Here is a 20,703-nt window from a genome sequence, read left to right on the forward strand (position 1 = left end):
ACCACTGAACTCCAGGCTGGGTGACAGAGCGAGACTCCCTCTCAAAAAACAAACAACAACTACAACAACAACAACAAACCCAGAAATCAAAATCCTGTTGGTCCATAGACCTTATGTAGGAAGGGACCTTCCTACATCCAGGTTGGCCCAACATGGGGGAGTCCATGAAACGGTCACCTCAGCTCTGCCACAAGCCCCAAGGATAAGTTGATTCTGCCCCTGGGAATCATCCTCAGAAAGGAAAAAAATGTTCCCCCACCGTAAACTTTCCACTTACCCAGACAGGCCTGCTCGTAAGTCACTGTCCCTGTGGGTTCCCAACTCTGTTCATGACACTTCCTTCCAGCACCAAATGCTTCCCACCCCTCTACTTCCACTCTCCATTCTTCAAACCCAGCTCAAGTTCCAGTTCCTCCACCTAGGACTTCCCATGGATCCAGCCAATATCACTCTCAGGTCCGGCGCAGTGGCCCACGCCTGTAATCTCAGCACTTTGGGAGGCCAGGGCAGAAAGTTTGCTTGAGGCCAGGAGTTTCAGACCAGCCTGGACAACATAGTGAGACTCTTCCTCTAAGAAAAGAAAGAGAAAGAGAGAGAGAGAGAGAGAGAGACAGAGGAAAGAAAGAGAGAGAGAAAGAAAGAGAAAGAGAAAGAAAGAGAGAGAGAGAAAGAAAGAAAGAAAAGAAAAGAAAGAAAGAAAGAAAGAAAGAAAGAAAGAAAGAAGGAGAAAGAAAGAAAGAAAGGAGGGAGGGAGGGAGGGAGGGAAGGAGGGACGGAGGGAGGGAAGGAGGGAGGGAAGGAGGGAAGGAAGGAAGGGGATCAAAACATCATCACTCTCAACTCGACACTGAGTTTTCTTCTCCCTGGTCTGTAACAGTGCTTGGATTCTCGAGTGTTCTTTAGCTTTGTGTGTGTGTGTCTTACCCTCCCCAAACCCATCGAGGTATCACGTTTCTTGAAAACAAGGCTCTCTTGTTATATATACTCTAGCATCTTCCTGAAAATGGCTCCCTGAAAAGTCTTTTATTATCTTCCTCCAGCATCTCGAAGGCTTTTGGCAGAGGGCACACTTCCCTCCATTAGTTTCTGTTCAAATATTCAAAAATAATTTTTTAAACTGAAAAAAGACCAATAACCATCTGTCGAACTTGTATATTGTCTAACTCCAGAACCCTGAAGATAGGATTCAGAGATGCACCCCCTGAACACCCAGCTCATTTCTATTGCTTTTTAAACAATTTTTTGTAGAGACGGGGTTGCACCAGGTTTTGAACTTCTGGGCTCAAACAATCCTCCTGCCTCGGCCTCCCAAATTGCTGGGATTACAGGTGTGAGCCACCATGCCCAGCTTGGCCCAGGTATATCTTTCAACCTCCTTATACCCTGAAAGTATGACTAATTCCAGGCCCCAGGCTAGTGGCTGAAAAGTTACCTGTCTGTAACAGATTTGCTTGGAAAGCTAAACAGCCTCTTTTTGCACAAAATGCTTCAAAAAGCAGAACAAATTAGCCCTAACTCTGCAGTATACAGTTCAAAAACTGCCCACCCATGCTGAGATGGCTCTAGAGGAAAAAGAGTTCTTCAAAAAGCCCCCTCACCACAGAGGAGGCTTGTTCCAGGAAATGCCCCATTTAACAGACTCTCAGCTATTGTGAGGACAAAAATGATGTAGACTCACAGCACGAGACCTGCCCAGCCCTGTTTGACTTTGCCTGGCTCTGTCCCTTGCCTGTTCTAAGTTTGTCTTCCCTTCTCTAATTTTTTTCTTCTAAGACAGGGTCTCGCTTTGTTGCTGAGGCAAAAGTGCAGTGGCACAATCTTAGCCTATTACAGCCTCCATCTCCTGGGCCCAAGCCATCCTCGCACCTCAGCCTCCCAAGTAGCTGGGACCACAGATGTGCGCAGCCAAGCCCTGCTAATCTTTGCATTTTTTGGAGAGATCGTGTCTCACTATATTGCCCAGGCTGGTCTCGAATTCCTAGGCTCAAGCAACCCACCTGTCTCGGCCTCCCAAAGTGCTGTGATCACAAAGTGCTGGGCCACCATGCCTGGCCCGCTGCTCTTTAGGGATGAGAAATTAACAAGATCTGCCTCCAGCTACGGTTATTGTAGATTTCTTGTAAACCACAAACAGTGGAATTATTTATCTGCTCATCTGTGGGCAAAGAGTATGAATGTTGTAAATCCCTTGATGGTAAAAATATTCTGTCAAAAGGAAATTTGTCAAGGAGACACCATCTGTTTTTGAAATCATTTTTTTAGGTGGTTTCTCAAGTAAGGTTTGTTGAAATAATAGTAGCAAGCGGCTGGGCGCGGTGGCTCAGGCCTGTAATCCCAGCACTTTAGGAGGCCAAGGTGGGCGGATCGCCTGAGGTCAGGAGTTTGAGACCAGCCTGGCCAACAAGGTGAAACCCTGTCTCTACTAAAAATGCAAAAATTAGCCAGGTGTGGTGGCAGGTGCCTGTAATCCCAGCACTTTGGGAGGCCAAGGCGGGTGGATCACGAGGTCAGGAGTTCAAGACCAGCCTGGCCAGGTTGGTGAGACACATAAAAAATTAGCCAGGTGCAGTGGTGGGCGCGTGTAGTCCCAGCTACTCGGGAGGCTGAGGCAGGAGAATGGCGTGAAACCAGGAGGTGGTGCTTGCAACGAGCCGAGATCACGCCACTGGACTCCAGCCTGGGCAACAGAGCGAGACTCCATCTCAAAAAAAAAAAAAAAAAAAAAAAAGTAGCCAGCACTCAGGAAAACTGAGACACAGAGAGGTTGAGTAACTTGATCTCATAATTATTATTATTTTAGAGAGAGGGTCTCTGTTGTTTAGGCTGGAGTGCAGTGGTGCAATCACAGCTCACTGCAGCCTTGAACTCCTGGGCTCAAACAATCCTGTCTCAGCCTCCCAAGCAGCTGGGACTACAAGTGTGCACCACTACCTAGCTAATTTGTTTTTCTTTTTTTTTTTGAAATGGAGTCTTGCTCTGTTGCCCAGGCTGGAGTGCAACGGCTTGATCTCTGCTCACTACAACATCCGCCTCCCAGGTTCAAGTAATTCCCCTGTCTCAGCCTCCTGAGTAGCTGGGATTACAGGCATGTGCCACCATGCCTGGTTAATTTTTGTATTTTTAGTAGAGATGGGGTTTTGCCATGTTGGCCAGGCTGGTCTCGAGCTTCTGACCTCAGGTAATCCACCTGCCTCGGCCTCCCAAAGTGCTGGGATTACAGGCATGAGCCACTGCACCCTGCCCCAGCTAATTTTTTAATTTTATTTTTTGTAGAGACAGGGTCTCACTATGTTGTCCGAGCTGGTCTTGAACTCCGGGGCTCAGCCTCCCAAAGTGCTGGGATTACAGGCATGAGCTACTGTGCCCAGCTGCTGCTATCATTATTATTACTTAACAGCCACAGGCAGTTGGGCATCCTGTGTTCCCTGCCTCTACACTGTATTGCCTCTCTCTGTGGCACGTGTGAACAGGAACAGGTCTCCCCAAACACCAAGAAGGGCTCAGACGTAGGCAGGACACGGTGGCGAATCACTTGAGGTCAGTAGTTTGAGACCAGTCTGGCCAAAATGGTACAACCCCATCTCCATTAAAAATACAAAAAAAATTAGCCAGGCATGGTGGCGCACAACTGTGGTCCCAGCTGCTCAAGAGGCTGAGGCAGGAGAATCACTTGAATCCAGGAGATGGAGGCTGCAGTGAACTGAGATCACACCGCTGCACTCCAGCCTGGGCAATAGAACAAGACATCAAGAGAGAAAAAAAAAGGAAAGAAAGAAAGAAGGAAGGAAGGAAGGAAAGAGAAAGAGAGAAAGAAAGAGAAAGAGAGAAAGAGAAAGAAAGAAAGAAAGATAAAAGGAAGGGAAGGAAGGGAAAGAAAGAAGAGAAAGAAAGAAAGAAAAAGAGAAAAGAAGGGCTCAGACGTGGTCGAGTATAAAGGTGCTGGCCAGGCAGTGGCTCATGCCTGTAATTCCAGCACTTTGGAAGGCCGAGGCAAGTGAATCACCTGAGTCCAGGAGTTCGAGACCAGCCTGGGCAACATGGCGAAACCTCGTCTCCACAAAAAAAAAATACAAAAATGAGCCGGGCGTGGTGGCAGGCGCCAGTAGTCCCAGCTACTCTGGAGGCTGAGGTGGGAGGATCGCCTGAGCCAGGGAGGTCAAGGTTGCAGGGAGCCAAGATCAAGCCACTGCACTCCAGTCTGAGGTGACAGAGCAAGACCCCGGCTCAAAAAAAAAAAAAAAAAAAGTGCTGTCCTCACGTGCCAGTCATCAGCAGCTTCTGTGTTGCCACCAGCTGCAGGGCCAGCCTGAACACTCGCTTCCTGAACCAGGTCTTTGATCTCCTTGCCACCAGAGGTCGCTTTCGCTCTAGTGGAAAGCTCTTCCCTGAAGCAAAGCAGCTGTGGCTTCCACCAAAATCTTGCCAAGTTGGGACTCCATTCAATTTAACGAGTATTTATTTAAAAGCTGACCTTTAGACCGGGTACTGTGAAGCAATAAAAAGAAAGTGACAGCTATTCTTCTTAATAGCAGATATCTAAGGACAAGGGACATCAAAAAACTGGGGAAAAAAAGCTATGCTGGCCAGGTGCAGTGGCTCATGCGTGTAATCCCAACATTTTGAGAGGCCAAGGTGGGAGGATCACTTGAGGCAGCCAGGAGTTTGAGACCAGCCTGGACAACATGGCGAAACACTGTCTCAACTAAAAATCAAAAAACTTAGCCAGGCGTGGTGGTGCATGCCAGTTACTGTGGAGGCTGAGGCCGGAGGATCACTTGAGCCCTGGGAAGTCGAGGCTGCAGTAAGCTGTGATTGCACCACTACATTCCAGCTGGGGCAACAGAGCGAGACCCTGTCTTGAAAAAGAAAAAAGAAAAGAAAAGGAAGAAAAGCTATGCAAGTCACTGCAAAAATAATTGAACACTGTATAAATGATCGCTATAGTCCGGACTAGAGTGTAGACTCATCAGAGGAGGGGCTGTTTGAAACCATAAAGGATAAATCAGATGGGTTTGGGGTCTATAGGGAGGGAACGGCAGGGCATTCCAGAAAACAGCATGAACAAAATCACGAAGGAAAACGTATAGCAGGGCAGATGCAAGGGACACGTGAGAATGAACTCTCAGATCTCCAGCTGGTTTCAGCCTGTCCCCTCCTCCCTCCTCTGATATCCCAGCCATTCCTCTCTAGGTCCTCTCCTAATCTAGTCCAGCAAGTCTTCCCTAGGGCCCTTGAATAAGCCACAATTTTGTGTTACCCCCCTCATGTCCTAGGCTTACAGCTCGCAAGGCTAGAAAAAGGCAGTAACATCAACCACAATGGGAAACCAAGAGGGGATAATTTTGGGGGAAGGAAGTGGCAACACGTTTTTGGCAAAGTGAAGTTTGAGATGACAATGGAATACTTACTTTATTTCATTTTATTTTTAAAAAATGGAAACCGGCTGGGTGCAGTGGCTCACACCTGTAATCCCAGCACTTTGGGAGTCCGAGCAGGTGGATCACATGAGGTCAGGAGTTTGAGACCAGCCTGGCCGACATGATGAAACCCCGTCTTTACTAAAAATACAAAAATTAGCCGGGCATGGTGGTGGGCACCTGTAAACCCAGCTACTCGGGAGGCTGAGGCAGGAGAATTGCTTGAACCCTGGAGGCGGAGGCTGCAGTGAGCTGAGATCACACCATTGCACTCCAGCCTGGGCAACACAGTGAGGCTCCAAAAAAAAAAAAAAAAAAAAAAAAGGAGGAGAAGGGAAGGAAAGGAAGGAAGGAAGGAAGGAAATTGGGCAATTCAGGGAATCACTGGGGCAGCCAGAGAACCAAATTGGAGGGAGATCTCACACTATCGCACTAGGAACAATGCCCTACAGCAAACCTGTGCCTTTGCCTGTCCTGTGGACGCAAGACACTGCTATTAGCGCCACTCCACTGCCACCCTAGGAACTTGATCCTCTGTCCTTCTGCCAGGGTCTTAACTACCTTCCATCTCCTCACGCCCACCCCAGTCTCTCCTGGAGCAAAGTCTGGCAGGTGCACAGATGGGCAGAGTCCAGCTGACATGCCCATGCTATGCCCAGAAACAACGCTGCAAAAGCGAATATCTGGAAATTGCAAATGCTACTCTGGGAGGTTGGTCTATCTCCTCCCTAGATTCATAAGACACGGGATTCCCACACTCAAAGAAGGGGGGTTAGAACCTGAGTGCTGAAAAGAATGACAAACATCAACCACGGAGAGTGTTCCAGCTGGGTGTGATGTGTAGGATTACGCCTGTAATCTCAGCACTTTGGGAGGCCAAGGCAGGAAGATCACTTGAGCCCAGGAGTTTGAGACCAGCCTGGGCAACATAGTGAGATCTGATGTCTACAAACAATTTTTTTTTTTTTTTTTTGAGACAGAGTCTCACTCTATCGCCCAGGCTGGAGTGCAGTGTCGAGATCTCAAATCATTGCAACCTCTGCCTCCCGGGTTCAAGCAATTCTCCTGCCTCAGCCTACCAAATAGCTGGGATTGCAGGTGTGTGCCATCACGCCCGGCTAATTTTTGTATTTTTAGTAGAGACAGGGTTTCACCATGTTGGCCAGGCTGGTCTTGAACTCCTGACCTCAAGGGATCCACCCACCTCGGCCTCCCAAAATGCTGGAATTATAGGCGTGAACCACCGCACCTGGCCCTACAAACAAATTTTTAAAAATAGCTAGGTATGGTGGTGCATGGCTACAGTCTCAGTTACTTGGAAGGCTGAGGCAGGAGGATCACTTGAGCCCATGAGTTTGAGGGTGCAGTGATCATGATCACACCACTGCACTCCAGCCTGGGCAATAGAGTGAGACCCTGACTCTAAAAAAATTGAAAAAAAAAAAAAAAAAAAGGTGGGGAGGAACACTGATCACAGACTCACAAAGATGAGAGGCTCCAGAAGCCATCTGGCCACCCTCTCAATCACCACAGGAACCACCTCTACAATCACATGAGAAAAGGCATGGGGAAGTGTCATTGTGGTTTGTAGGATGACAGTACAAACACCATTCCTAATGATGAAGAAGAATCTCACCTCTTCAGCTAGGTGCGGTGGCTCAGGCCTGTAATCCCGGCACTTTGGGAGGCCGAGGCGGGTGGATCACTTGAGGTCAGGAGTTCAAAACCAGCCTGGCCAACGTGGTGAAACCCCGTCTCTACTAAAAATACAAAAGTTAGCCAGGTGTGGTGGCGTGCACCTGTAATCCCAGCTACTCGAGAGGCTGAGGCAGGAGAATTGCTTGCATCCAGGAGGCGGAGGTTGCAGTGAGCTGAGATCGCGCCATTGCACTCCAGCCTGGGTGACAGAGCAAGACTTCATCTCAAAAAAAAAAAAAAAGAAGAAGAAGAAGAAGAATCTCACCTCTTCCATGTTTCCATTTATACAAGTGGCACCACTAACCCTCCAGGATTTTTCTCGCTTCCTCTCTACTTAGATGATGATCAACTTCAGATCACCAGCTCCTTTGAGGCATCTCTCCTGATTTGTCCCTCCCATTTCATCCTGGAGCCAGGATTCCCAAAACTCTGAGACAATCTTTCAGCTTTCCAGTTTTCCTCTCAAATTCTCCCACGTATGACTATAAGATTAATTTTTTTTTCTCTGAGACAGGGTATCGCTCTGTCACCCAGGCTGGAGTGCAGTGGAAAAATCAAGACTCACTGCAGCCTCTACCTCCTGTGCTCAAGCGATCCTCCCACCTCAGCCTCCTAAGTAGCTGGGACCACAGGCACGTGCCACCATGCCTGGCTAATTTTTTTTATTTTTTCTAGAAACAGGGTCTATGTTGCCCAGGCTGGTCTCAAACTCCTGAGCTCAAGCAATCCTGCCACCTCAGCCTCCCAAAGTGCTGGGCTTACGAGCATGAGCCACCACGGGCCTGGCCAAGATTAACTTTCTTAACACTGTTTTCACCAAGTTATTCACTGGTTCACACAACCATAACGACTCTCAACTGCCAACTGCATCAAATCTCAATTCATCTCCATGCACAAGCTGTATCGGATCAACTAACTCGTAGATCCTCCACATTCATCATTCGCTAACAATGAAGAAATCCAAGTTGGGTGTGGTGGCTCACGCCTGTAATCCCAGCACTTTGGGAGGCTGAAGCAGGTGGATCACTTGAGGTCAGGAGTTCGAGACCAGCCTGGCCAATATGGTGAAACCCTATCTCTACTAAAAATACAAAAAAATTAGCTGGGTGTGGTGATGCACGCCTATAGTCCCAGCTACTCAGGAGGCTGAGGCAGGAGAATCGCTTGAACCTGGCAGGCAGAGGTTGCAGTGAGCCGAGATCACACCACTGCACTCCAGCCTGGGAGACAGGGCAAGACTCTAGTTTCAACCACTGGAATTCTATGACTGCCTACAAACAAAACCCATATTTCTTTTCATTTGTAATTTCTTTAATTTTTTGAGACAGGTTCTTGCTCTGTCATCCAGGTTGGAGTGCAGTGGTAAGATATCGGCTCACTGCAACCTCCACCTGCCAGGCTCAAGCGATCCTCCCACCTCAGCCTCCTGAGTAGCTGGGACCACAGGTGTGTGCCACCATGCCTGACTAATTTTTCTATCTTTTGTAGAGACAGGGTTTTGCCAGGTTGCCCATGCTGGTCTTGAATTCTTGGGCTCCTGCAATCCTCCCACCTCAGCCCCCCGAAGTGCTAGGATTACAGGCGTGAGCCACTGTGCCTGGCTGCAAAACCCACATTTCTAACAATCCTCTCGTGAAGCCTATCTTTTCTGCAGTTCGGCATATCACATTGAGCAAGGAATTTTAAAGAGTGTCGGCTTTCCAAGAAGTGTAGGAGTTGATATCTCTCGAGCTTCCAAACTTCTGCAAGCTGCTGCCTGGCCCTCTGCTTTATTTCTTTTTCTTTTCTTTCTTTTTTTTTTTTTTTTTTTTTTTTTTTTGAGGCAGAGTCTTGCTCTGTAGCCCAGGCTGGAGTGCAGTGGCGCGATCTCTGCTCACTGCAGCCTCTGCTTCCTGAGTTCCAGCAATTCTCCTGCCTCAGCCTCCTGGGTAGCTGGGATTACAGGCGCCTGTATTTTTAGTAGAGATGGGTTTCACCATGTTGGCCAGGCTAGTCTCGAACTCCTGACCTCAGGTGATCTGCCCACCTCGGCCTCCCAAAGTGCTGGGATTACAGGCGTGAGCCACCACACCTAGCCTGCTTTATTTATTTATCTCACCACTCATACCGCTCATTCCTTCCTTATACCTTCTCATCTCTCTCCTAAGCACGTTTCCTTTTTTTCTTTTTTCTTTTTTCTTTTTTTTTGAGACAGAGTCTTGCTCTGTCTGGAGTGGAGTACAATGACACGATCTAGGCTCACTGCAACCTCCGCCTCATGGGTTCAAGCGATTCCCTAGCCTCAGCCTCCCGAGTAGCTGGGATTATAGGCACCCGCCATCATGCCCAGCTAATTTTTTGGTATTTTGTAGAGGCAGGGTTTCACCACGTTGGCCAGGCTGGTCTTGAACTCCTGACCTCAGGTTATCCACCCGCCTCCACCTCCCAAAGTACTGAGATTACAGGCATGAGCCACCGCGGCAGGCCATACTTCTAGTCCTTGCTTTCATTCCATATGATTCATCCTTTCTAACCCTAACAACTTGCTTTATTGATCTTATTCTTGACCTAATAAATGATACCAGGATAGTCCAGCCAGCTAACTATCTGTGCCATCTTATTCTTGACCTAATAAATAGCTGCTGAGCTTGGTGGCTCACACCTGTAATCCCAGCATTTTGGGAGGCCGAGGCGGGTGGATCACGAGGTCAGGAGTTCGAGACCAGCCTGGCCAACATAGTGAAACCCCGTCTCTACTGAAAATACAAAAATTAGCTGGGCATGGTGGCATGCACCTATAATCCCAGCTACTTGGGAGGCTGAGGCAGGAGAATCACTTGAGCCGAGGAGGCAGAGGTTGCAGTGAGCCGAGATCACGCCATTGCAGTCCAGCCTGAGCGACAGTGCAAGAGTCTGTCTCGAAAAAACAAAATTAAATAAATAAATAAATAAATAAGTAGCACCACAATAGTTCAGGCAGCCAACGATCTATGCCACTGGTAAGATATTCCACTAGTATATGTCATATATCTTAGACGATGGTGTTGAAAAGCCTAAGGTGGAGGCAGAGGAGAAAAGGAAACAAAAGCAAAAGGAAGAAGAAAAAGTAAAAGAAGAAAGAAGTTGGGCCCGGGCGCAGTGGCTCACACCTGTAATCCCAGAACTTTTGGGAGGTCAAGGCAGGCAGATCACTCGAGGTCAGGAGTTTGAGACCAGCCTGGCCAACATAGTGAAACCCCATCTCTACTAAAAATATAAAACTTAGCGGGGTGTGGTGGTAGGTATCTGTAGTCCCAGCTACTTGAGAGGCTGAGGAAGGAGAATTGCTTGATCTGGGGAGGTGGAGGCTACAGTGAGCCGAGATCGTGCCACTGCATTCCAGCGTGGGCAACAAGAACGAGACTCTGTCTCAACAACAACAACAACAAAAAAAAAAAAAAAAAAAAAAAGGAAGAGGCTGGGGAGAGGAAATGATACGTACCATTATGAAGTGTTTATAGATACTTTCTATACATTACCTCTAATCCTCAGAACCACCTTGCAAGATATGTACTACTGTCCTCTTTTTTTTTTTTTTTTTGAGACAGAAGGCTGAGTCAGGAGGCTGAATCAGGAGAATCACTTGAACCCGGGAGGTGGAGGTTGCAGTGAGCCGAGATTGCGCCACTGCACTCCAGCCTGGGCAACAGAGCGAGACTCCATCTCAAAAAAATAAATACATAAAATAAATAAATAAATAAAGTGGAGACAGGAGGTGAGGCCTTACCAACAATTGCATCATGTGCTACTCAAAAATAATAGCACATTAGTTGCCAACAATTATCTATCATTAACTTTTCTGCATGACAAAATTTAAGATTTTCTCTTATCCTTCTATCCAGACCTCTTTACTTTATCACTTGTGCTAGGGAAGCAGGACCCTCAGAGAGCCAGCATAAAGCCATTTTAAGTTCAGCTCCATCTTGAAACTAACAAGGCACACTCCTTGTCAGTCACAACCCATAGCTGTTTACAGTTGGGGAAACAGCTTAAAGATACCTGCAAGGACAGACTCCTCCAACAACAGAAAATCCAGATGCCCCAATACCCATAACAATATGTGATTTTAAGATAAGTATAGTTCTGGTTGGGTGTGGAGGCTTAGGCAGGAGGATTGCTTGAGGCCAGGAGTTTGAGACCAGCCTGGCCAACATAGTGAAACCCCCTCTCTACTAAAAATACAAAAATTAGCTGGGCGTGGTAGCACATGCCTACAATCCCAGTAGTGAGACCCCATCTCCACAACAAAATATTTTTTTTTTTTTTTTTTTTTTTTTTTTTTTTTTTTTGAGGCAGAGTCTCTGTCGCCCAGGCTGGAGTGCAGTGGCGCCATCTCGGCTCACTGCAAGCTCCGCCTCCCGGGCTCACGCCATTCTCCTGCCTCAGCCTCCCGAGTAGCTGGGACTACAGGCGCCCGCCACGACGCCCAGCTAATTTTTTTGTATTTTTTAGTAGAGACGGAGTTTCACCGTGTTAGCCAGGATGGTCTCGATCTCCTGACCTTGTGATCCGCCCGCCTCGGCCTCCCAAAGTGCTGGGATTACAGGCGTGAGCCACCGCGCCCGACCAACAAAATATTTTTTTAATTAACTGGATGCACTGGTTCATGCCTGCAGTCACAGCTACTTGGGAGGCTGAGATGGAAGGATGTAGCTGTAATCCAGCTACTAGGGATGCTGAGACACAAGAATGGCTTGAACCCAGGAGGTGGAGGTTGCAGTGAGCTGAGATCACGCCACTGCACTCCAGCCTGGGTGACAGATCAAGACTCTGTCTCAAAAAAAAAAAAAAAAAAAAAAAAAAAAAAAAAAGAAAGGAAGAAAGATAATTATAGTTTTGCTTTAATGTACTTACCTACTAGAATGTCAAGGATAGTTAAATTAACAGAATAATAAATTTTGTCATGCCATTGGCCCATCTGCACATTGACTCAGCTTAGTTGAGTCTCTACAAAAACAAGACCCCTATATAAGAAAAACTTAAAGGTCGGGGCGGTGGCTCATGCCTGTAATCCCAACACTTTGGGAGGCCGAGGAGTGTGGATACCTTGAGCCCAGGAGTCCCAGACCAGCTTGGGTAGCATGACAATACCCTGTCTCTACAAAACATACAACGATTAACTGGCTGTGGTGGTGCATGCCTGTAGTCCTAGCTACTTGGGAGACTGAGGTGGGAGGATCGCTTGAGCTCAGGAGGTGGAGGCTGCAGTAAACTATGGTCATGCTACTACACTCCAGCCTGGGCAACAGAGTAAGACCCTGTCTCAAAAAAAGAAGAAAAAAAAAAAGAAAGAAAGAAAAGAAAAACTTAAGACAGTGTGTTCCTCTGTTTGCTTTCTGAGGATGCCCTACTCCGTAAGGGTGTAGCTTTCAATAAACTCTCTCTTCTCACCACACTCTGGGACTTGTTTTGGGTTCCTTCCTGCATGAGATCCAAGAATTCTCTCTTGGGGTCTGGATCGGGACCCCTTTTTCCAGTAACACGTAGACACACACACACATTCAGTTTAAAAGCCCAATTACAACGTACATCCACCTAATCTTCACACTGAGATTTGGGTTACATCTGTCCCTTTTTGAGTTTTGACCCAAGTTAACCTTTTAAGACGCTCTTTATTTCTTCCCCTTTTGCCTCAATTCACATTCCTCCCCCTTCTCCTTACATGCCTTTTATAGCAGCCTCTCCTTTTCTCTTTTATTCTTTTTCTACACATTTGTCTTACTGTAAGATCAGAAGCCAGGTGCGGTGGCTCACGCCTGTAATCCCAGCAGTTTGGGAAACCGAGGCGGGAGGGTCTCTTGAACCCAAGAGTTCGAGACCAGCCTGGGAAACATAGTAAGACCCCCGTCTCTACTAAAAAAAATTAAAAATTAGTCCCAGCTACTCAGGAGGCTGAGGCGGGAGGATCGCTTGAGGCCAGGAGTTCAAGGCTGCAGAGAGTAAGGATCCTACCACTGCACTCCAACCTGGGTGACGCGGCCAGACCCTGTCTCTAAAAAGAAAAAAACTAGAGGGGTGTGTCTATCACGCTTTCAATAGATATTTAGCTTGAGTTCTATACTTTTCTCATGACCGTTTGTCTTTCTGTTTTCCAGGTCACTCCTCCTCCCCTACACTTAATTCCCACCCTGCTCCCTTTTCACGGCCCACTCCCCTTCCAGGAGTCCTGCCTGCTGCTTCGAACTCCAATGATCGTCTCATTCACCTCTCACCCCTTTTCCCGCCTTTTTGCCCCACAAGGCTCCAAAGCGCGAGGACCTCATTGTCCTCCTCCCCCATCCTCCAACCAGCCCACAGGACAGCCGCGTTACCATGACGACCGGGCTCCTAGAGGCTGCAGTCAAGGACCTGGTTGCCATGGTTTCCGCTTCTCCGCCTCCAGCCCCGCCCGCGCTCCCCGCGGCGTCGGCGCCTGCGCAGTGCGTGGCGCGCCGGGAGTCAGAGCCTGGGCGGGACGGGGCGGGGCTTCGGGCGAGAGGGAGGGAAACCGGAGAAAGGATAAGAAAGGGAGTGGGACTGGCGCCTACGGTGGCCGAAGTGGGACGCGCCGAGCCGGAGGCTGCAGGATGGTAGGCTGTGCGAAGAGGGAGGGGAGGGGAGGGGGAAGCTAGGGGCGTGGGCTGCACCTGCGGGGGTCCTCGGGGGCCGCCCTCGGGGTGAGCCGCCCTGTCTTCCTTCTGGTCCTCAGAGGCCTCCCTTGCCTCGGCGGGTGGGCGAGCAGGGCTCGGGAGGAAGAGGGGGAGGTGGCATTCGGGAGAGGGGCGGGGAGGGGGCGCATTTGCAGGGCGAGCGGGGGCTGACGAAGGGGCGGCGGGGCCGTCCCGAGCCGGGAGGGGCGCTCGGGTCTTGGCCCCTGGGGGTCCCTCGATCCCCGCTGCAGGGAAACCGCCCGAAGCAGAGGGTTGCGGGGGTCTCTTTGCAGAGAGAGGGAGCGGGGGTCACCGGTCACCGAGACCCCCCTCCCGGGCTGCACAGGCGGGAGCGGGGACCCGGGTGGGGAGAGGGGTGTGGGAGGGGAGTTTCCGGGTCGGAAAAGGGAGCGCCCTACTGGGTTCGTGGCCGTGCTTGCCTAGAGGCTGGGCCCAGGTAGAGAAGCGAAGTGGACTCGTGGTTTTGCTCCGAGGGACCCAGGCTTTGGGATCCCGGGCTCCGGGGCTCTCTGCCCCCCATCCCACTCTCTTTCCGGAACCCAGGCCTTCCGTCTTCCTGCTTGCTCCCCACCCCCCTATCTGAGCGCCGCACGAGGCTCCCCAGCGCCCCTCTTTTCCCCTCCACCAAAAAAATCAGTTCTCCTGAATTGTGATTTTTCACTTACTAAGCTAGTACAGTGCCACATACCCAGCGATTCCAAGCCTGGGCATGTCCATGAATAGAAGAGCTACTGGGGGAAGGAGAAGACTCCAGGATGTGGCCCAGACCCCCTGGAACTGGGAAGCTGGGGTACACTGGGCAATGAGGGTTCAGTCTTCCATCCCACTTGACCCAGCTTGCTGTCTGTTCTGCAGACGTTCTTTGGGGGAACCCCCTAAACACCTCAGTTAGGTGGCGGGGCCCTAACTGAGGGAGATTGGTTACCTGGTGTCTGGGGAGGAGTGGGAGCTTAGCAGGAGGCACCCTAAAAGGAAGAAAAGTTAAAGAGAAATGTCAAAGACCAAATGCCTGGATGCCTGCAGAGAGGAAGATGGGATTTCGGCGTCTCCCTACCCTGTGTGGTGTTGGAGATACATACTACAGAGGAGGATACCCCTGGGCATAGGCCTGGCACTGGAGGGTGATATGTTTGGGAGATCATTAAGATCTTATGGCTATGATGGGGTGGAAAATTGAGGTAGCTTCTCCAGGGACAAAATACCAGATTTCAGCATGGTGATGGATAGAGAGAGGGTGGAAGAGAACAGGCATTTCTTTGGCGTTGGTTACCGTCGTCTTGTCACTGTGCTAGGCATTTTACTTACCTTTAGAAAGCACACCAGAAAGCAAGAGGTCAGGTAATCATGGTAATAGTATAATAATTAATGGCCAGGTGCAGTGGCTCATGCCTGTAATGCCAGCACTTTGGGAGGCCGAGGTGGGTGGATCACCTGAGGTTGGGAGTTCGAGACCAGGGCCTGGCCAACATGGTGAAACCCTGTCTCTACTAAAAACACAAAAATTAGCTGGGCGTGGTGGCACGTGACTGTAATCCCAGCTACTCAGGAGGCTGAGGCAGGAGAATCGCTGGAACTTGGGAGGTGGAAATTGCACTGAGCAGTGATTGTGCCACTGCACTCCAGCCTGGGCGACAGAGAGACTCTGTCTCAAAAATAATAATAATAATAGCTAACATGTTATACTGCCTGCCTGTGCTAGGGACTTGCATATATCAACTCATTTAGTCTCACCTAACAACTATGCAAAGCAGGTACGATGTCCATTTTACAGATAAGGAAACTGAGGCCCAGAGACTTACAGTAGTAATTGGCCCAAGGCCTTGCATAACTAGTAGAGCCAGGATTTGAACCCAGCTGACAGACTTAGAAGCTCTGACTTCCCCCTGCTGGTGGAAACACCCAGCGTTGAGAGCAAGGGGCTGGAGGTTGGAAGAAAGTAGAGAAGAATTAGCCGGAGATGAGTTTGGGGAATGTGTGTTTACCCTCGGTTCTGCCCTCCCATCCCCCACAGATGCGGTTCATGTTATTATTCAGCCGGCAGGGAAAACTGCGGCTGCAAAAATGGTACCTAGCCACTTCGGACAAGGAACGGAAGAAGATGGTGCGTGAGCTTATGCAAGTTGTCCTGGCTCGCAAGCCCAAGATGTGCAGCTTCCTGGAGTGGAGGGACCTCAAAGTTGTCTATAAGAGGTGACTCCCCACCTACTTTCAGACCTGCCTAGATTCAAGTTGGGCAGTGGGTTAAAATGGCTGAGAAATGGTCGTCCCTTAGGTCAGGGAGACCTGGGAGCTGAGGACATCTGGAGGACAGTAATGAATGTCAGCGTCCTTTTTTTTTTTTTTCTCCCCAAACCCTTCTTAAAGAAGTTCTTGTTTACCACTTGGTTTTGCTCACGCGAAACACCTGTCTCACTCACGTGTCCCTTTGGGCCCTGTCTTGCCCCACTGCGCATGTCCCTTGCAGTCGAAGGTCCTGCCCTACTTTTCCTAACACACACGCACACACACACCCTTTCCGGTTCCTTCTCCTCGGAGCAGGTAAATTACTTGGCTCAGGTTCTTGCTGAGTCAAACTTAGGAGGTCAGAGGGCAGGAAGGAAAAAGCATGCGTTCTTTGCATGTTTTTAAGACAGCACAAAGAGGCAGGTGAGTTACTCTTTACATGCCCTAGGGCCACCTCACCTGTGGCCAGCCAGGGCACAGACCACCCCCAGGCTGGTGGGAGGTTTGAGCCCAGAATGCCTGGGTCCTGAAGCAAGCTTGTAGCGATGTCTCATGCGCTCCTCTCCGCAGATATGCCAGCCTCTACTTCTGCTGCGCCATCGAGGGCCAAGACAATGAGCTCATCACACTGGAGCTGATCCACCGATACGTGGAGCTCTTAGACAAATACTTTGGCAGTGTAAGTCTCCTCTGCCCACCAGTTTCCATTCCCAGCAATCCCCTTTGGTAATCCACCAAACTTTGAGGCCCCTCCAGTCTCTGCCCTGGAAGTCTCAGGGGAGAGGTGAAGTTGGAGCAGTAAGAACAGTAATTAATTTCCCTTTTTAAGCTTTAAGCCTATTAACCATGTCCCATAATCGTCCCTGAGTGGGGAAAGTGGGGGCAGGATCAGGCACTTAATCTCCACTTAGAGCTTAGCTCGGACTTTTCACACAGAGAACAAGTTCAGATGTTTTGTTTAGTTCAAATTTTTATTTTTTTAGAGACACAGCCTCACCCTGTCACCTGGAGGAATGCCTTCTATGGCTGGAGTGCAGTGGCACAATCATAGCTCACTGCAGCCTTAACCTCTGGGCTCAAGCCATCCTCCTGCCTCAGTCCCCTGAGGAGCTGGGACTGCAGGTGCACACCACTATGCCCAGCTAATTTTTGTTTTTTTTTTTTTTTTTTTTTTTTTTTTTAGAGATGGGGTCTTGCTATGTTGCCCAGGCTGGGTCTGTAACTCTGGGGCTCAAGTGATCCTCCCACCTCAGCCTCCCAAAGTCTGGGATTATAGGTGTGAGCCACTGTACCCAGCCCCATATTCAGATTTTTATCACTGGTTCCTGATCTTGGATTTGCATTGGAATTTTCTGGAGAATTTTTTTGAATAGCAATATCCAGGTTCCACTCCCAGAGATTCTGAATTAACTTATCTGAGGGACAGCTCAGATCTTAGATGGGGCGTAGTAGTAACTCCATACTTTGTATTATAAAGTGCTTTTGGGTCCTCCTGTTTGCTCCTTATCCCATCCTAGCAGTAGGTGTTGGTATCCCCATTTTTGAGGCCAGAAAACTGAGACTTAGAGATGTTTCATGACATGTTTAGCTAGATGGTTAGTGGCAGAGCCCTGCTTGGAACTCAAGTCTTCCACCCCATGGTCCGGAATTCCCTCCTTCCCTGCCCCACAGTGTCCAGGAAGCGGGGCTACTGCAGCCTTTGGTGGGAAGAACATCACAGATTTTGGGGGGAAGGCAAGGGGAACCATAGACAAAGGTAGATAAGGCAACTAATGTTTCATGATCAGGCGGAAAGAGGCAAGAGGAAGAGGGAAAAAACTGATCCAAGGCAAGGCGTGGTGGCTCACGCCTGTGATCCCAGCATTTTGGGAAGCTGAGGCAGGTGGGTCACTTGAGGCCAGAAGTTCGAGACCAGCCTGGCCAACATGGCAAGACCCTATCTCTACAAAATATTTTAAAAATTAGGTGGGCGTGATAGCATGCACCTGTAGTCCCAGCTACTCAGGAAGCTGAGGCAGGAGGATCACTTGAGCCCAGGAATTTGAGGCTGCAGTGAGCTGTGATCATGCCACTGCACTGCAGCCTGGACGACAGAGCAAGAGACCCTGTTTCTAACAAAATAACGAAACAAAAAAACTGAAAAAGGTGAATCAACTACTAAGGCTTGGAAGTTGGGGGCAGAACCCAAGGTGGGAGGCATGGTGTTGAAAAGGAAGTAGCTCCAGTTGCCCCTCCACGCTCAACTCAGCCTCTCCCCGCCCTCCCAGGTGTGTGAGCTGGACATCATCTTCAACTTTGAGAAGGCCTACTTCATCCTGGATGAGTTTTTGATGGGGGGGGATGTCCAGGACACCTCCAAGAAGAGTGTGCTGAAAGCCATCGAGCAGGCTGACCTACTGCAGGAGGTACGGGCCAGGCACAGTGAGGAGGAAGAGGAAGCACACAGTGGCGGACAGGGTCCTCCCTCCCCTGGACGCCCTGCCTGCCCTGCCCACTGTCGCCAAGGGCCCCCCCCCCCGTGGTATCTGACCCCCACCACGCCCAGCTCTCCAGCTTACCCTCAAGCCCTGACCCCACGGGGTGGGAGGTAGGGTGGCAGATAGCCCACCTGTGCACCCCTCATTCCAAGCTCTGTCCTTCCCCCAAGCCCCCAGATGTCTCATGGCCACCCAGTCTCCTTTGTCCAATTCTCTGAGCAAGGCTTAACGCCAAAGGGTTAAGGGTTTGCTCTGGAGTTAAGAGTTGCTTGGAGAATTGAAGAAGGGGCACCTGGTAGGTCATTCTTTTCTTCCCTGATTTCTTCCCCCACCCCTCTTTTTTTTGGCTTTTTTCTTTCTTTTTTTTTTTTTTAAACACACACATACTACAAAGCCTCTGCGTCTCAGGAGGAAAAGGCTATGGGGATTTGGGGGCTGGCAGAGAGCACCTGGATGTTGGTTCTCCCTGCTCCCTGGCGCCCCCGCCCTCACCCCATTACTGCCTGCCCCCTCTCTGCTGTGCCATCACCGAGCCCTGGTGCAGGGAGATGAGTCACCGGAATCTGCAGTGATGAGCGAGCCCGGCCTGAGCTGGCTCTGAGGAGGGGGAGAGATGGGGGGCGAGGGGGGGTTCATCTCTGCAGTGAGAGAGAGGGCAGAACTGAACTTGCCACCTCACTGGTCGAGCTTCACCTTCCCACACGCACGCACACACACACCCTGGCGCGCACACACACACACACACACACACACCCTGGCACACACACCCACCATGTCACCAGTGTTGCACTCAGACCCTAATGACGCATCTCCCTGCAGCCTGGTTCACCTTCCCTCAGGGACCTGGCACTCACCTCCCACTGCCTTTCCCCACTCTGAAAAACAGGACCCAGTCAGTTGTACCCCCCAGGGCCCCAGAAAGATCCCCCACCTCTTTGTCCCGGCTGCACTCCCTTTACCCCCAGGTGTCAAGGCCGGGCCCCTGCTTACCAAGGTCCTGGCTTTGGGTTCTCTGGGTGGTGACGGACTCAACCTGGACCCCACCTGCCACTGTTGGCTGGCTCTGGGGCTGGCCCTGGGAGGCTGGTGGGCGCCCCCTGAAGGGCTCGCTGGTCCGGCCTTGGGCTCACATTGGCTTCTCTCCCCCTCCCCCATGTCTGTGCCTCCCCCGTCTGACTTTTCCTCGTGACTGCTGTCTTGCCCACCCTGGTGTCTCTGCGTCACCCTCTGTCTGTCTCTGCCTTAGGAGGATGAGTCGCCGCGGAGTGTGCTGGAGGAGATGGGTTTGGCATAGCCCCTGCTGGGCCAGGGCGTGGCGATGGGGTCCTGGCAGCGTGGCGGAACGGCTGCTTCTCCTCTGCCCAGGGCCCTATTCTTGGTGGGACTCGGCTGCCCCTCCTCTGCTGCCTCACCTTCTTTCGGAGTGAGCTGTGGGCTCAGGCCCTTCAAACATTCCCTCCCTCCACCCCCTACCTCCACTTTCCCCTTTTCCCACTGAAGGTTTTAGAAGCTAGGAGGCAGGAAAATGTGACCCAGATGGGGGTGCTATTTGGCTTTTATTCCCTGCCTTTGCAGAACTGATGTCACCCCAGACATCCTTCCCTCCCTAATAACTGTAAATATATAAATATGTCAGGTTAAAGGGAAAAGGTTTTCAGGGCACTTCTCTTCCTCTCTGTCCCATAACCTACCTCCACCCTCCCCCTAGCCAGCCAGGCAGCTTCTCTGCCTGGGAGGGGAGCCTGGCCCCCCTCTTTCTCCTTGGCTGCAGTGGGGCCTTTATCCAGTGCCAGGGAGGAACAACATAGTTAATTTTTTTCTAACCTTGCCACTTTGAGGGAAGGAAGGGTTGGGGGAAGGGCGAGCTTTATGGGACCCTGGTCCTGGCCCTGGCCCTCTTTCACTCCAAGTCTGGGTGAGGCAGGAGCTAGGAGGGGCGGGGAGGGGGAGGGGGAAGTGTCTGCCTTTATTTCCTTTCTTCTGAAATAAAAGGAAAAGCATTTCTGGACTTTGCTGGCCTCATGCTCTGTGAAGGAAGGCAGGGCTGCTGGCATCATCAGGAGGCCAAGGGGATCCTGCCAGCCTTGGGAAGAAACGGAGAGCACGCAGTTAAATGAGAATTCCAGATACACAAATCATTTTAGGGATAAATGTGTTCCATGCAGTGTTTGGGACACACTTAACTCTGAAACTGCATCTGTTGTGTATCTGGAATTGCAG

The 20,703-nt window shown here is 50.2% G+C and overlaps 1 protein-coding gene across 1 annotated transcript; it reads left to right on the top strand.

The window, feature by feature from the left end:
* Window positions 1–13,560: 13,560 nt before the first annotated feature.
* Window positions 13,561–20,491, top strand: AP1S1 (adaptor related protein complex 1 subunit sigma 1). Its single transcript, XM_054496444.1, has 5 exons — window positions 13,561–13,702; window positions 15,795–15,973; window positions 16,577–16,685; window positions 18,274–18,411; window positions 19,730–20,491. The coding sequence occupies exons 1-5, from the start codon at window positions 13,700–13,702 to the stop codon at window positions 19,775–19,777; spliced, it is 477 nt and encodes a 158-aa protein (XP_054352419.1). The 5' UTR covers window positions 13,561–13,699; the 3' UTR covers window positions 19,778–20,491.
* Window positions 20,492–20,703: the final 212 nt, after the last annotated feature.

The sequence above is a fragment of the Pongo pygmaeus genome, chromosome 6, assembly GCF_028885625.2.
Source record: "Pongo pygmaeus isolate AG05252 chromosome 6, NHGRI_mPonPyg2-v2.0_pri, whole genome shotgun sequence".
Lineage (NCBI taxonomy): Eukaryota > Metazoa > Chordata > Mammalia > Primates > Hominidae > Pongo > Pongo pygmaeus.

Excerpts from the sequence above, each read along its gene's own strand:
- AP1S1 (XM_054496444.1), top strand. Across the intron at positions 16,686-18,273 it reads TAGACAAATACTTTGGCAGT|GTGTGTGAGCTGGACATCAT; the intron begins GTAAGTCTCCTC and ends CCGCCCTCCCAG. Across the intron at positions 18,412-19,729 it reads AGGCTGACCTACTGCAGGAG|GAGGATGAGTCGCCGCGGAG; the intron begins GTACGGGCCAGG and ends TCTCTGCCTTAG.